The sequence below is a fragment of the Carassius auratus genome, chromosome 41 (genome assembly GCF_003368295.1).
Source record: "Carassius auratus strain Wakin chromosome 41, ASM336829v1, whole genome shotgun sequence".
In the NCBI taxonomy this organism is placed as follows: domain Eukaryota; kingdom Metazoa; phylum Chordata; class Actinopteri; order Cypriniformes; family Cyprinidae; genus Carassius; species Carassius auratus.
The window spans coordinates 18,417,510-18,431,128 of record NC_039283.1 but is presented as its reverse complement, the minus strand read 5'-3'; the positions used below and the strand labels follow the sequence as shown (position 1 = coordinate 18,431,128).

Below are 13,619 nucleotides of genomic sequence, written 5' to 3'. Positions count from 1 at the left end.
CAATAACAATATTTGTTGTTTTGGTCCCCATCGATTGTCATCATATGGACAACAGTTCTTCAAAATATCTTCTTTAAACCCACAAACTGAAAATTTTCCTTATTTTGTTATATCTTCCTTTATACATCAAACCTGTATAATTTTCATTCTCCTATGGAACATAAAAGAAAATGTTTTTAAGAACGTCTTGAAAATTATTGAGGTCCAAAACAACCACGTTGGACCCCACAGACAAAAATTCTTGTCTTATTTTGTGTTTAACAGAAGAGAGAAAATCATCAAGGTTATTAATGACATGGGAATGATGACAGAATTTTCATTTTTGGATGAATTATCCCTTTACTGATATTTTACAAAATGGAAATATGTTGAACCCTCTAATTAATCCTAATTTAAAATGCATTTTATGGATATTTCTCATAAGTAACTCTGTTGCCCCCTTCCAATACAACCACAGGAAATACCTCACCCACAAGCGCCAGCACAACCAATCAGGGACCAGCTCTGCCTAAAATCAAGGGTGTCTCTGAGACAGGTACCCGCCCCGAGGAGGGGAGGCGGGGAGGGCAGGGTTCTCCTGACTTGAAGCCAGGCAGTGTGGAGATGGAGGGTAAGGGGGTGTGGAGAGGCCCTTGACTCATTGTCTGTCTTCTAGCTTCCCTTTATCCCAAGTTTAAACTTTTCTAGCGCTGTATTGGATTCTGCTGCATGGCCCCACAGCTGCATACAACACAAAATACACTCACAAAGAATAAAAAATAAAAGAATCCCAAAGAATGAAAGAAAAGTGCACACTCATACACACCAACTCGGAGATGCAAACAAATTCCCTTTGAGTCAGGCAATCTGCGAGTCTGTGTTCATCTCTTTCGACCTTCCCTGGTGTTCCTGCTAGACAAACAAAAAGAACAAATTGTCTGCAGTTGCCTTTTTTTATATATATCCATTTAAGTCTACCCTACATCTCCAAAGGTACTTTGTCTGGTTTCCACTCATGTGTCCCTGGCTGAAGTTCGCTAGAATCCAGCAAAATGATCATAAATCCTGCACCTACCGCTATGATCATCCACTCAGCCTGTAATGAGAAGCACCAGCAGTCGATAAATAAGCAGCAACTACAGAACCACAGGCAGATGCTGCCTGATAGAAATTTCCAGCATGCAATCTATTCAGCCGCTCGGTCAAGAGGAGTCGCAGGCTTGTACAATCAAACGACCTGCAGACAGGAGAAGTCACAACGCACCTCATATCTCCCGCTCTTCACCTCCCAACTTATCCCTCGATTTTAATATCCCTGTTGTTGAGAGGTAATGCGTTAATACACACAGAGTATTGTGAACCTCAGAGGGCTGCATTTATGTGGCATTACTTATTCTAGCAGATGAAATTAAAATTTTACAACAACTGCTTCCAGTTAAAGCAACAGTTCCTTTCGGTTTTTGGCATTTCAAACAAGAGGAAGTGATGCTGAGTGGATCGTTTGTCACACTTTTAGTCTTTCAATAAAAATATCCTTTAAATGCATTCAATATTGTGTACTGTAATAATTGTTTGGTGAAAAAAAAAATTAAATCAATATTCAATTATTCTTTATATTAATCTAAACATTTACATTTATAAAAAAAAATTGTTACAGAAAGAGTGTATTCACAATATTAGATTAGATATTAGATATGGCCTACAGTACAAATTCCTCACATGCTATTTTGCCCTTTCGTGCAGATGCAAGCTGTAACATTGCATTAATGTTGATTAATCTCATTAGTAGGATGCGTTTGGGTGAGTTAGTTAATCCCGTTAGAAAAGCACTTCAGTTAACCAGATCATTCGAAACCGTTATAAAGATTTTTCCTCTTCAATTGTTAGTGCATTTTAAATGTCTGGTGTTCTTTTATATTTTAATTTTTTATATTTTTGTAAATGTTTTTTTTTTTTTTAATTTAAAATATATTCATTGTCAATTAACAATCTTTGTGATATTTTTTTGTCATTTTCATTACAAATAAATATTTTTTGAGTAATTGCGTTGACCAAATTAAATAGCTAGATCTGAACTCAAGTCAATTATATTAGCTATGAGTTAAAATGTTATTTACTAATGATTCAGTCTTTACCTTTATTCACAGTCTGCATCATAATGGTTTATTTTAGTGCACAGGGTCAGAGTCAAGCGAGGTCAATCTTTAGGTAGTGTTGACTTAAGCATGCGTGGTTGAATCTCTCTCCCTATATTTATATTTTAAAAAAGTAAAGCGATAATGATGTCTGTCGAAACAACCTCTGTTTGTTCCGAGGTGGCGGCTGCCAAGTCCATGCCGCTCGTTAGCGTTATTTTAAACACACTTTCTCGCAGGTCATTGACACACTCGAATAAGTGCTATTATGGCAGGAACTCTGGCCCCCCGATAATTTGCGTGAGTGTTGGAGGACGGACTGCCATGAGGGGGTGGGCGGATTCTGAAACTCATTAAAACACAGTCGGAGATGAACTGACAGTGAACTCCAGCTGAACTCCGCTCTGAAGATGCATTCAGTCCTGCAGAAAGGATATTAATACCATGGCAGGGGAAGAAACAAAGAGAGAGCCTGAGGTTTAGGGAGTCAGCGGGAGATGGAAACATGTTTAAATTGGGTGGAAGACATTGAGGAAGTGGAAAGGAAAAAAGACAAAGGATTCCAGTCATACACAAATGAGATTCCCATATACATGTATTTTTTAAGTCCACTATGCAACTGCTTTAATCTACTTTATAGGAGCTCTGCTTCCGAAAAGAGCAAAGTGACGTCCTTCTCATTAAAGTGTTTCATTTGTAAATGTCACAGTCAGCCTGCCGCCCATGTAGCCAGAGCCAGGTAATAATGTCCATCACCAAAGGTCACAAAAAATAGATCCTGTTTTCCACCAAAAATTCTCTTTATATCAACCCAGCACATGCCCTGACACATGCAGACTCAACACACAGGCTATTAAATAGTGCACACACAAACACACACACACATACACTTATTTGTGAAGAACTGTGGGCTCATACGGTGCTCGAATCCATATAATGCGCTTCCTAAAACCCTCTGCCCCCCTCTCCTTTTCCTTGCCCCTTCCCTCTCTTCCTCTGGTCCTTCTGACTGGAGAGATGTAGTGTTCTGTTAACCTGCCTGTTTTTCAGACTAATGCTTCACATTCTTAAGTTCCAAAGCCTCTCTTATTTCCCCCTCTGGATTTAGTTTAGAGTCTCGTAAAGCCTGAGCTCTGTAGTCCGACTTTAGGATTATGGCCTTCAGCTTTTTTTTTTTATTCTTCTAGAACTGTCACCTCTTTTTTTTTGTCAAATAGTTCATAATTTTCTTCTAAGGATTAGATATACTTGAGCAACTCAGGCTTCAGAGTGAGGCTGTAGCGAGTTTGATTGTTTCCCGCATGCTTGTTTGCTTCTCTAGGATCGTAAGATCTCGAGCTTGACCAGCCGCTGGCTTCCATTGAGTTTTTCCGCATTTGTTTCCCTATCTGCTTGTGTGGTGCGTCAGAAAGTATGTGTGATCCCGCTGCATGAATCTTACGTCAGCTCTCGATTGAAAGTGCGTTTTCAGTTTGCTGAAGAGAAGAGTCGCTCTCTTATCAGATACCTGCTTTATTCACCTTTGAATACATGATGCATCGTTTTATGCATGATGTTTTGAAATGTTACATTCTGTAAAATGTGTTGACTTTTGTGGATTCTAAAGGTCCTTTCTCATGATTCACATCAACCTTATCCAATGAACTGAAAACTACAGGGTTAACCCTGATCCTGCCTTGCAGTGCAGCTTTTTCAATGCTTGTCTCTTGAAGCACATGATTACTGGACAGTTTGGTATCATTACATAGATGGTGTTTTATTTGATTAAATTAATTGATTTTAATGTGTGGTGTGTGTACACACACACACACAAACACATTATTAACATATTTTATGAAGGATGCTAATGTCTAAAGGTGTTAATAATACTATTTTCATGTAAATTCCTGTCAAATCATTTAACTGCCGGAAAAATTACTTCATAAAATCTTTTGCAGAATCTATTAAATAAAGTATTTAGGAGACAAGAGCACTGAGCTGAAAATACAAATCTATTCAAATAGAATATTTTCTAATTTCCTGCATTCACGGATTCAGTTGCGCTCAATTATTTACATTTTGTTTTGCTGTTCTCTGTGTATTTGCTCATATTGTCAAATGTATTCCATTATGAGGTAAAGTAATACTCATCCATATTTAATTTTCCAGTGGATTTTGCACTTCTGTCTGGAGATTAGATGATGTCAGTCACCTTTTGCCTGAATTAATTTGCTCCCATTTTGGCATTTACTTAGACTGAACTACATACAAAAGGGCTTGATTTCAACTTCTCATTTCTCTTTGGCCCTCAATTAAGCCGTCTGGATAGTTGCAACATTTTTTAGCAATGAATTTCTAAAAGCCTCTCAGTTGAGACCCTACAGAAATTGATATCTACTTCTGAAGACTGATCATATTCCATCCGCTTGATGGAATACAAATTCAAGTTGAAGCATTTTAAAATGTTTAAGCCACTGAACTACACAACTGGTACTACTAATACTAAAGATTCTCTTGTTTAGAAAAAAGTTATATCGGTTGCTTGAGCAAAAGCAGAAAAAAAGAAAAACATCAGTGTAATTACAAGAACTGCACTCTTCACAGCTTCAGGATTTTGGTATGTCCTGCTTATTCCACTTGTAGCCCAAAAACATAGATGCAAAAACACGAGGTAATTGAGTAATCAAAAAGGCAGATTATTGAATGCCCTGGAAAACCATGAGCCTGAAACAACCAACGTCTCCCAAAACCATCTAGTGAGTGATGGCCACTATACTGAACACCTACACTACTAAAAAGTTGCAAGAGGGGGTTTTCATTGCAATGCCATGAATGAACCATTTTTTCTTAGTGTTATGAACATTTAAATAATTTAAATATCAATTTGTTAAAGGTTCTTCAAGGAACCATAGATGCCAAAGAAGAATCTTGAACAGTGTAGTCTCCTTACAGATGAGATTATACCTCCTCCTCTTAGTGAAAGCAAAATCAATACTGAAAACAGAGAACCTTAAGACCTACATAGATATAGTCTGCCATAAAAAGCCTATTTATCTACTTTGTTTTGGGATAAAGAGCATAAACTGAACAACAATGGCCCTGAAGCTCTGTGACTCTTAGTATCCCACTATCACAAAATGGGCCTGCTCTATTCTGTGATATCAAATTTATGGTGCATAAAAAGTTCCATTCCCGAGCCTTTCAGAGGCAATCAGCCACACACAGAGAGCGAGAGAAAAGGATAGACACCAAAAAAGCATTTAAAGAAACAAGAGTTTGTGTGTGAAGGGATAGTTCACCCAAACATTAAAATTCTTTCATTGTTTACCTGTATACATTTGATGGACAAAAACATTCTTTAGTATACCTTTTAATGTTCCAAACAAAAAGGTCATACACGTTTGGAACAACATAAGGGTGAATAAATATTTGGGTGAAGTATCCCTTTACAGAGAAAAAGACAAATTATATTTATCATGTTTTTACCATTAGCCCACAGCAGTGCATTTAATGATGTTATACTCATAGGAGATATTTCATACTTGTTGAGTTTCACTAATAATACAATTCTGCCATCCTAATGACTTTTGATAGAAGTCTCATCTAAAAGTAATTTATACATAAGTTTGCCAGCTAGTTCCTCCATATTTTACAGATAAACAATAGCCTGACTGAGATTATGTGTTCTGAACATGGAGACTTGTGCTGCTGCTCTTGTAAAGGCCAAAACAGAAGCAGTTTTAATGTCATTATTATATTAATGGTGATAACCAAATTTTACACCATTTCTTTCATCTTAAAAGAACATGTTAACTTTGGCAGCCCTAAGTATATACACGCTTATTTTTAGCAGAGCTTTGAGAGACCGCTCACCAGTCTGCTTTCAATTAAATCCTTTTTTTCTTGCCCTCTTCTATTGGATGTCTCCACCACTTCTTTCTCCCACTCTCCAGTTCTTTGAGAAGGAGTTACTAGGGTTTTGATAGAGACCTACACAATCTCTCGCACAGCCGAAAGGAAGATTGAAAGACTTAAAGTTTTCACCACTGAAAATCTGTCACTCATTTCTCCCCACCACTTCACTCTATCAACCTCTTTTCTTCTCTCCCGCTCTCTTACTAAGTATCATTCATTTTTTTACCTCCTCTCCTTTCTCAAATAAATGTCATTCTCTTTTTTCAGTAGTCATCATCTTCAGTTCTCTCTATCCCCTTTCTCTCCTCTTCATTCTCATTCTCATGAGTCAATGAGGAGTTATTGGATTTTTTGACAGAGGCCTATACAATCCCTTGCACAGCCAGGAGAAAGTGAAAGCACCTCTCTTCCCCACCCACTCTCATACTTTCAGTACTGCCATGTTCATTTTCATTCTTTATTATTATTATTATTATTATTATTGATTATATTTTTCGCACTTTTACTATGTACTTATTTTTACATATATACTTTTGTTTTTTGTTTTACTTAATTTCAGTGTTTATTTATTTTATTTTTTTTATTTATTTTTTGATGATCATCTCGTTTGCATGGTCTGGAAAATAACTGACCCAATTAAGTAAGCTAGAGTAGCACTTAATCTATGTATTTATTCTTTTTTTTTCAGTTTCTGCATCAGTGAAAGCTCTACTAAAACGAATTATTGTTAGCTTGAATAAACTGCATTGTTATAAAGTGTTAGCATGCATTCAGCCTGGTATTTTCTTTTGATACTGATAAATGAACATTAAGATTTTACATCTAATTCGTGCTTTAAAAAATTAAGTTTGGAAGTATTTGTTCTTGTGTTTCTACAAGCGTGCTGTACAAAGAATGAAAGAGGACTGCGAACCTGTTGTGACACTAGAAGTATGTATAAGCGAGTCACCCATCACATAGCATATGCCTGGCCTCTGTGCTTCCCAGGGGCCGAAGACCGTTTATAGACCAGCAGAAAGCAGACGAATGAGTCCGAGGAAGATAAAGGTCCCTTCTCATTCATAACATCTTCCAGTAAATTTGTGCGTTAGTCTGTTATAGCTTATAAGAAAATGAGGCAAACTTTTATTCAGTTGTATGTAAACAGTAAACATGTAAGTTATGATGCTTCAGAAACTCCATCTTATTAAAACAACAACAACAAAACCGTTACCAGCTTCCAATAACTGTTCTGTGAGACCAGAAGTATGCGCACTATGCTACTCTTTTAGAAGTTAACTTCTCTATAATTCACTACTGCTGTAGCTAGCAAAGCACAGTTGCTAGTTCTGTTAAAGTGTTTGTATTGATGCTTGAAGGAAGATCATCCTTGTTTTTCTCACATAGCGTTATTATGCATTCATAGTTGTATTTTTGCTTGCAGCAGCTAGAAAAAGCACAATAGAATCTCTCTCTCGTTCTTTCGCTAACTTGATAACTTGCTAACGGTGGTCCACCCACTCTGCTCTTACACTGTGTTGGGTTTAACATTGCTGTTCGCTGATGTGAGCATCAGTAAGACTTTGTTGGCCTTGCCAAAAGTCTTAAGCAGCTAATAACTTCTTACTTGTAACATCAATCTTTAGGTCTCTAAAGAGACTGCGCCTCTGCAGTCTGCAACAAATGTTACCTTAGCTTTGATTAGCAAGTTACAATAAGCAAGCAGCATTTATTTAGCATTTTTTAACCTAGCATTAATAGCTTTCTTAGTTATCTAGCTTTTATATATTTACTATTTGTTCATGTCCTCATTTCCATCTGTGCATCTGTCTTGCTTTTTTTCACCTCTCTTCGCTTTCATGGCTGTGATATGTATTTCTTATTTTTTTTAAGTTGCGTTTACAAAACTAGGACAAGGCATTTTAAATGTGCTGCCTAAATTTTCAGTTTTGATAAGTAATACATCAACACTGTAAATTAATCTGTGCTCATCAAGTGATTTCAAAGGGTCTTTGATGTTGTATTAGAATTAATCAAGACATAACATTTCAGTTCTTAGCTGACACTTTTTTAAAATACCTTTTTGTAAAATACTCTCAATGTAAAATATCGCTTAACAGCAGATTTGTCCATTTGCTGGCTCTCTTAGAGACAAAGAACAGAAAAATGAGAAAAACAAGGAAAGGCTGACTGCGCAGATGGCAGTGGGAGTTTCTAATTATCTGATCGTGCACATGTTAGCAAAATCACCTCTAGCCTCAGCTCATTAAGACCGTAAGGTGGTCTGTGATTTTAATCTGCAGTCGCTGAAAACATCTCCATATCATTTTCGCACCACCTTAATGCCATATGCAGCTCAGTGTAGAACAGCACAATCAACTGTGAGTCAAACACATGGCACTGCTGCTCTTGAGACTGTGGCTAATGAGAAAACCACTTTAGCTTCCTACAAGACCATCAGCAATTGTTCTTGAGGCTCTAGAGTTATCTGATGTTGAACCAATGAGCATTTGCAGATTGATTCAGAATGGCCCGCTCAGCCAGCGCTCTGCTTTGTTTGTCAGCAATTTCTAACATGAATAGAAGTCTACTAAGAACTTTACAGACTCACACTGTTAATAGCTAACCTAACTGCCAGCTTGCTGTGTCTTTATACACTCATCTTGCTCTCTTCCCCTCTCTGCAGGAGTGCGTCGACTCCCTGAGGTAGATAAGTCCAACCACAGTGTTCACTACACTCTGCTCATTGCGTGTGTCCTGGTGGCGTTTGTCCTGGGAGCTTTCCTCTCTGGATTTCTCGTTTCCTGTTACTGCAACCACAATGTGAACAAGACCAAAAGGCTGTCGAAAGATTCAGAAGCACCAATCCCACATGCTCTATCCTTGCGCAGCCTGGCCAAGTTAAATGGCTTGCTGGAGAGCCAAAACAAGGATGAGAAGCTGGAGGTATCCTCCCCCAAACTCTATAACTCTTTCTTTGCAAATGGAAAAGAGCAGGTGCATCACAGGAATGGCCATCATGCTGCCATGACCGAACTCATTCACCCACATCATCACAGCTCCGCAGAGCTCTCTGGCCTTCCGACGCCTGATTCGACACCAGAGCTCCCGATCAAGAGTATGAAGGCCTTCAAGAACCAATGGGAGAAGAATCAAAACTGCAATAACGCTAAAGAACCCAAGTCCCATAACATGGGAGCATCTCGTCCGACAACTGGGATGCAGCATCAGGTTTTCCCCTTCTCCCAAGGACTGACCAACGGACAAGTACTAGGTAGCTCAGCACACATGGAGGAACGCAAAGTTCACAGTGCGGAGCGTGTGGCAAGCCAGCCGTATCACTGCTACCCACACAAGATTGTGGATGTCACCTCGCTTGATGAGCTTCTGAAACACATCCACGAAATCAATGTGGCTACGGGCAGGAGTCCCACTGTCCTCACCTCATCCATGTCAGCCAACGCTGGACAGATGGCGTTCGCAAACCGCGTGCAGCCGCAGATCCCAGAAACAGAGTCTGCGCCGTACTATAGTTCCTCCACTCTTCCTCGGGACAGTCTTACTCGCCGCATGGATGTCCCACCAGAGATTCCTCCTCATCATCAATCCACTCTGGAGAGAGTGTCCCGTCACCAGTCTCAGCGCCACTCTTTGATAACCACTCCCAAGATGCCCAGTGGGGGTGTGGTGCCACGGCAGCATAGCTTCAACCAACGCAGCGCCCATCAGCCCCTGCTGCTCTCCCGAATGAATTCTAACGGCAGCAGTTCGGGTTGCGATATACGGCACCCACTCATCCCTAATGGATACCTAACTCGCCAGCATAGCTACAGCGAGCAGCCAGATGTCCACCGTGGAGCTATTGTCCGTCGGACAGCCTCACTCAAGCCCGATGTCCCACCCAAACCACTGTTCATCCCTGCTAGCTCGCCTGTCAACCAGGCAGGGAAGTTCAACTACTGAACGACAGAGAAGAAAAGCCTGTGGTTTTTCATAAAAAGCTACTTGACCTCTCAGAACCAACTGTGGTCTACAATAGTGAAAAGATTGGACAAAAAAAACTTGCCTTTATGGGGGAACTAAAAAAATCCTCTGGAGTTTGGCTGCCAGTGTTGACGATTTTACATTTGAACTATGACCTGTTTTTCTGTTTCATTAATATATTTGTACCATATTGGTATTGTTCAGCTATTGGCCATTAGGAGAAAAGGAGTTACAGGAGTTCACCTAGATTTAGGCTGCCACAGTGATAAGTGTGTGGCTTTACAATGTTACTTTGGACTGTACGGACAGGTGTCACTGCTCCGAATCTCTGGACCTGAACTTTTATTCGAACAAGTGTACACAACTTGTTTGATATTCTGATCTTTCTTGCTTTGGCTTAACTATTCCATTTATGTAGAGTTGATGAACTGTGCTGATCCCAATTAGAAATGTATATATATATATGCATGCATGTGTGCGTGTGTATGTGTGTGTGTGTATGTATGTATATATATATATATATATATATATATATATATATATATATATACAGTATGTATATGTATGTGTGTGCATATGCATACCTAGTGTATGTATCTAAATAACTGAAATGGTTTAGCCCCCTCAACAAGTTATTTTGCCTTATTTTGCAAGCAGATGTGTTGTTGAAATGCCCACACAACCTGAAATGATCTCTGTAAAATCCATAAGCAATAATCTCCACCCCATCCTGTCCACTCTAGTGTAATGCAGTTACAACAATTCAACTCAAACTCAATAAAGTTCAAATTCAGATTATTAAATATGGCTAGAGATACAGTTACATCTGAATGCACGGTCCCAAGTGAGGTGAATCAGGCTGTTATGAAGTGTTATGAAGGAGATGTATGTATATAACTAAGAGGAATGAATTATTTCTCTATATGCTGCAAGATTAGTGTGAGGTGCTCCAGTATTTACACTCTGTCTCCTTTATTAAAATCATTTTAATAAAATGTCCTAACCAGGCAGTTAAACCAAAAAATCTCTGTAAACCTTAATTGGTTAGTTCATCCAAAAACCCATAAATTACTCACCTTCAAGTCATCCTAGGTGTATATGACTTTCTTTTTCAGACGAATCCTGTTGGAGTTATATTAAAAATTTTATTTGATCTTTCAAGCTGTTTAATGGCACTCAGTTTGTGTTGCAGTGCATCAGTCCAAAAGACGAGAAATAAAAAGCACCCGTCCATAAAAAAAGAGTGTCTCACACAGCTCCAAAGTCCTCCGGTAGTGAATCGATGCATTTTTGTAAGAAAAATAACCATCTTTAAAAAAATTATAATTTAATCTAACTTGTGTTCACTGTTGTAAATGGAAGCAGTTCCAGGTGGATGACATATGAGATATGCCGCTCAGAAGTGACGAAAGAGAGAGATCAAAATAAAAAAACGGTCACTAATTAGTACAAAATGAGAATTTGTAAAGAAGAATGTCAGAGGATTTAGATACAAGCAAAGAGGAGACTTATTTGCCAAGAGGAGCCAAAGGAGAGGTTCTCCTTTTCTAAGGTAAGGAAACTTTGCTTCCTTTGTTTTCATGAGACTCACCAGCGTATGCACATCACCGACCTCACGTCATCCTTCTGGAGCTGCTTCCATGTACAACTGCTGGGACAAGCTACATTAAAGGGATTTATAACATTTTGAATATGAATATTTTTCTTGCAAATACATATTGAGGAGTCCTTTGTTCACCCCCCAGAGCCGTGTGAGACACTTTTTAATATGGATGGTGAACTAACCGTTTAAGTCCCGGATCACTTTCTGTGTTCAATTGATACAGTCCCACTCACACTGATTGGTCGTAACTTCTGCCCCATAAACATCAAATACTTGCTGATTGCTTCTGAACGTGTCATGCCACAGAGCAGTTTGACACACTGAAACCGTTTGCACATGGACAGGACACGGCGTAATAATGTCTGACTTTCGTTATTCCTATACTATGTTAAAATGTATCGATATTAACACTAAAACTGTTTTGTGTAAATAGATGAACAATAACTAGCCAAATTTTAATTGTGTAAATTTGTGCCTTATTTAATATGATGTGTTAAAGGGGGGTGGCAGCAGAGTGGAAGAGAGGACAAGAAAAGGGCAGAGAGGCCCTAATTTATCTTTTTATTTTTAATATTTGTATTTTTTTTAAGCTTGGTTGTCTGTATATCATAACTGTTGTAGATATATATTTCTAGATACTTTTGATATCCCCAGGCTGTGTGTCGCTTTTGTATTTGGAACAACATCTATATGGTTTTCTCTCCAAAGCGCAAGTCTATCTATCTATCGTTCTATCTATCGTTCTATCTATCTATCTATCCATCGTTCTATCTATCGCTCTATCATCACTGTATCCTATCTGTTGCTATCTGTCGATCAGTCATTCTATCGATCGTTCTAGCTATCTCTCATTCTAACTATCGCTCTATCACTCTGTCTATCCTGTCTATTGTTCTATGTATTTCTCTTTTGTTTTCTTTCTCTTTTTGCTTGCTTTCATGTTGAACTCAGTCCTCACTGACAGGTTTGTTCTGAGATGTATGAAGTAAGAAACATGAACTTCTAAACTGCAGCGTATCTTCAGATCTTATGTTTAATGGCGAGAGCAAGACTTCTTAGGCTTTGCACTCTGTTTGGAGGAGAGACGTGTGTGTGTGTGTGTGTGTGTGTGTGTGTGTGTGTGTGTGTGTGTGGAGACCATATCAGTTGGATGTAGTTCAAACACATACCTCCCTTTGCTTTTCCCCAGTACTTCAGTCTGGCAGAGTAACTCAGAACAGTTCCTCTGCTCAAAGTCATCATCATCATCTTCAGTCTGTCTAATGATGTGTCGGCTTTTGCATACATTTTTGGTGCTGGACAGTTTTTATCATGTACTCTTGAATTAACCTTTCAATTTGGCTGCCTGTAACTGTGTGCTCTGTTGCCCCATGCAAAACCAAATGCAATGTCATTTTAATAGACTGCCTCCAACTCATATGCCTCACAGGTGGAAAAAGGACTGAGGGTTGAATCCCTGCACCGTACTCGACGGAAATCTAGAGCAAGTAAACAGAGTGGAAAGAGACTGGTGTAGTTTCTTTGAATTTCCATAGATATTATGATGGAAAGGGAACTGTGTGTGTCTGCTTTAACCATTGACGTTTCTGTTATTGCACAGTGTAAATACAGTCCTGGAGTTTCCCAGGATTCAGTGCTCCGTTATGATTACTATTGGGATTCTTCACCTCTGCTTTTATGGAATACTGTTGTATTTTCCTTATAACAGAAATAAATGAGAGATCATTACATGCATATTTTTTACTGATTGTCATTCGATCATTTTATAAAGTGTACATGCTTTTCTCTTTATTTGACACTTTCAGATGGCTTATAATTCATGTTTTGCAGAAGAAGAAGAAAAAAACACATTATGCTGTAGTCAAGTTCTCCCGGCTCTCATGATTAAAAAAAATACAGCAGATTCTGATGTTGTTGGCCAACCGCAGCTGCACTACAAGGATGCAATGGATGATGTTTACCATATCGCCCAAGGGCCAAAAATGACTTAATAGCCTATTAGTTCCTCTGGTCCTTAGAATTTACAGTAAATGTATAGTAAAGGT

The 13,619-nt window shown here is 38.7% G+C and overlaps 1 protein-coding gene across 2 annotated transcripts in view; it reads left to right on the top strand.

Moving 5' to 3' along the window:
- The window catches only part of LOC113059164 (semaphorin-6D-like), a 71,558-nt gene extending 58,250 nt beyond the window's left edge, over positions 1-13,308 (top strand). Inside the window, exons 19-20 of one of the 2 annotated variants that reach the window (XM_026227448.1) lie at positions 458-610; positions 8,674-13,308. In XM_026227448.1, coding sequence (XP_026083233.1) covers positions 458-610; positions 8,674-9,950 — 1,430 coding nt within the window. In that variant the 3' untranslated portion in view covers positions 9,951-13,308. The remainder of the gene's footprint in view (positions 1-457; positions 611-8,673) is intronic. The other variant, XM_026227449.1, reaches the window with a different exon arrangement.
- The last annotated feature ends 311 nt before the right edge of the window (positions 13,309-13,619 follow it).